The sequence below is a fragment of the Seriola lalandi genome, unplaced genomic scaffold, assembly GCF_002814215.2.
Source record: "Seriola lalandi dorsalis isolate HSWRI2012SDOR001 ecotype SW California unplaced genomic scaffold, Sedor1 jcf7180002054872, whole genome shotgun sequence".
Classification (NCBI taxonomy): Eukaryota; Metazoa; Chordata; class Actinopteri; order Carangiformes; family Carangidae; genus Seriola; species Seriola lalandi.
The window spans coordinates 491925-494918 of NW_019525425.1; the positions used below are offsets into that span (position 1 = coordinate 491925).

Sequence of the window (2994 nt, forward strand, 5' to 3'; positions counted from 1 at the left end):
GGGGCGGGCGGAGGGGGGGATAGGAGAAACATGCCACTCATTAACTCCTCTGCCACAGTCTTGTTTCTCATGATTGGGTGGCAATAAAAAAGTCTGTCACAATTTGTCAAAGTTAATGACTCAATGGCACACCAGCACTCAAGGGCTGGAAGACACGCTAACATATGTCGAATTAGTCAATAGCTTTATAATTGCAGGAATAAGGATTCCGGCTTTAGCCAAATGAAGCGGACTTAGAGGGTCCTGAGAGGGAATTCGCAATTTGGTCAGGTCGATTGCAGAATGGCAATCACCAAGGCTTGGCATTGCTCTCCACATGCAATTGTAAGCCGCTTTCTTTTGCTCTCTTCCCTCCCTCCCTCCCACCTGTTTGAGTTGCGTCTGTGTCTTCTTTGTGACCTGTGACTCTGGATCAGTGTCTAGCCTCCACTTCAGCCCCTCTATCTGTGAACTTTGTAAGACTGATAAAGACGAAAGCACCCAGATGGACTTTTCCTTTGGTCGGCCGTCTCCCTCCCTCTCTCGCTGTCCCACCACACACACACACACACACACACACACACACACACACACACAAACACACACACACTCCTCACATTCCTCACTTCTCTCCTTCACTGTGTGGCTTTGGGAGTGACACACTTGTCATTGCAGTAATGTAGCCATTGGTTAAATACTCTCTGTGTCTCTCCCTCCCCTCTCTCGCTGTATCTCTTGTCTTGTGTCCTATTTCTCTGTCTCATTTGCTGACTGAGAGACTGTAAATACTAATGGAAGATGCAGCTTTTTCTTGGATTGTTGTATCTAAAGTGGGAACTACGAAACTGAATCAGGAGCAGTCTTCTCACTATGCTGGCTGAGGTAAATGATTGCACATCTGTGATTGCAAATCTGCGAATAACAACAATCTGTGCATTGATTTTTCCTTCTTCTTGTTGCTCCACCACTTTTGGCGATATTTTATAGTTGCAAGAAATAAGTAAAATGCAAGTGGATTGGGGCACTCGGTCGCAAATAATCTGAACGGAGCAGTTATTCCTGGTTCAGCAATAGCTTATACATAGTTTTGTATTTCCACAGCTGTTGGGTGTGCAGGTCCAGGTGTTTACAAGTAAACCGCCATGCTGACACACTGTTTGAACAAAACTCTGAGGAAAGAAACAAATATTATTGCCCAGTCGTGTGTCTTGAAAACCAGCCAATCTGTCTACAGTAGTGTTCGGTTTAGTTGAAAAAACACATATACATAATTTGGAGATTGCTTACACACAATTAGTGCAGGCTTTTTTACATTAAAAAATGGTCAAAGAAAATAAAGAGCTATTGGCAAGATTAAATCTAGGAGCTCTTCCAGGATTTCTCTGGCTGGGAGCTAGTTTGAGTAGGGGAATTCACTGTGTGTGAGTGTGTTTGTGTGTGTGTGTGTGTGTGTGTGTGTGTGTGTGTGTGTGTACATGTTTGCATGACAGGGAATGTGGGAGAGTGTGTGGGCGCTTGTATGTGTGTAGTTCAGGAGGTAGAGTCCCACCCTGTAGACTAGTGTGATGACTAAATGTCAATTTGGGGTAATCTCAGCAGTGCTGGCCTCCTGTCGTCAAGTTGCTGTCAAGCCTGCGGTGTGTGTGTATGTGTGTGTGTATGTGTCCCATCGCCCACGCAGAAAAAAATGATCACCATGGACATGTCCCCTCACAGAGAGGGGTCGGTAATATGTCTGGGCTCTGACTAATACTTTCTGTTTGTGTTAGGGTGCAGATGGGGAGGGAGTTAAAGAGCAGACGATGTTGGTCATCTTCTCTCCGGTCTCCAATTCCATTTAACTCAACCCCCCTCCACCACGCTTGTAATTTTTTCTGTCCCCTCTCCTTTTACTTCCTCTCCCCTCTCCGTTTTCTGTCTTTTCTGCTTTCTCACCAAAACATGTGTCTGGTCGCACTGTGTGGTCATGTCGCTCCCTCAAGTCTCCCGACTGTTGCAGTGCAGGCTGTCACTGAGGCATTTGCATTCGGTGGGGGCGATCAGTGGGCCAGCGAGTGCAGGTGTCAAATCTGACAGGGAGTTGTCCTTATCTGGCGTGGGTTGTTCCCTCCGATAGGCTGAAGGTCAGAGCAGATCTAGTATATATTGACGACAATGGCCTCTTTTATTTTCTTTCCTTTCCTGTCCACACAATGGCCCAAGATAAGGAAGCGTGTCTTTGAATAATAGAGAGGCGAACAAGTTGTGGAGTGATTCCTGGCTTTTATTTTATTTTTTTTTATTTATCAAGCAAAAATAAACATTTGCTGTTTTTAGTGTCTCAAATATGAGGATTTATCACAAAGGCTGGGCCTTTTTCACAACTGCTGACAACTTATAGACAAACTGAGTAATGAACTGTAACACTATGCATAAGATGAACGTTAAGATTTAGCATGGGATGCAGAAATAAAAAATTTAAAAAGAAAAAGATTCTTTAAAAAAACAAAAACAGACGGATTTAGTTATTATATGACCAATATATTTACTCAGCAGGAGTAGTTTTAATCAAAAATAAACTGTAAAGTGTTCAGTAGTGGTACAATGCTATTTACTTCCAACATGGTTTTGGGGATTTTTCTAATGTAATTTGTTATTTATTTGTCAACATAAGCAACTAATATTGGTCATACTAATATACCGTATCAGTTGGACTTTTTTGTTTTTTTTATTGAATCGTAACACTAACACAGTATTTCAGTTTATCATATACTATTATATCAACTTCTGCCAAAAGTTGCGTCTTACAGGAGAAACTTTGTGAGATCTAACCCGAGATCTATAGCTCAGCATTTTCTCCTCACCCTTCCTACCGCCCCTCATCAACTCTCATCTGCTGCCTCCACCTTTGCTGCAACATCTCTTCCCCACCTTTTTGATACACCAGCTTGCCCGACTCCCCCCCTGCTGCTCCCTTGCTATCTCGCTTCTCTACCTTTTCGCCAACTTTCCCTTCGTTCTCTCTCTACCCCCCCG

General features: G+C 43.5%; 1 protein-coding gene across 3 annotated transcripts in view; it reads left to right on the forward strand.

Annotated features, from left to right (window-relative positions):
• The window catches only part of bnc2 (basonuclin zinc finger protein 2), a 164339-nt gene that overhangs the window by 108858 nt on the left and 52487 nt on the right, over window positions 1-2994 (forward strand). The window contains exon 1 of one of the 3 annotated variants that reach the window (XM_023428212.2): window positions 779-861. The exons of the other annotated variants lie outside the window; for them this stretch is intronic. Within the exon in view, the coding sequence (XP_023283980.1) occupies window positions 850-861 (12 nt within the window). The 5' untranslated portion in view covers window positions 779-849. Of the gene's footprint in view, window positions 1-778; window positions 862-2994 lie in introns of those variants that run through there. 3 annotated transcript variants of the gene reach the window in all.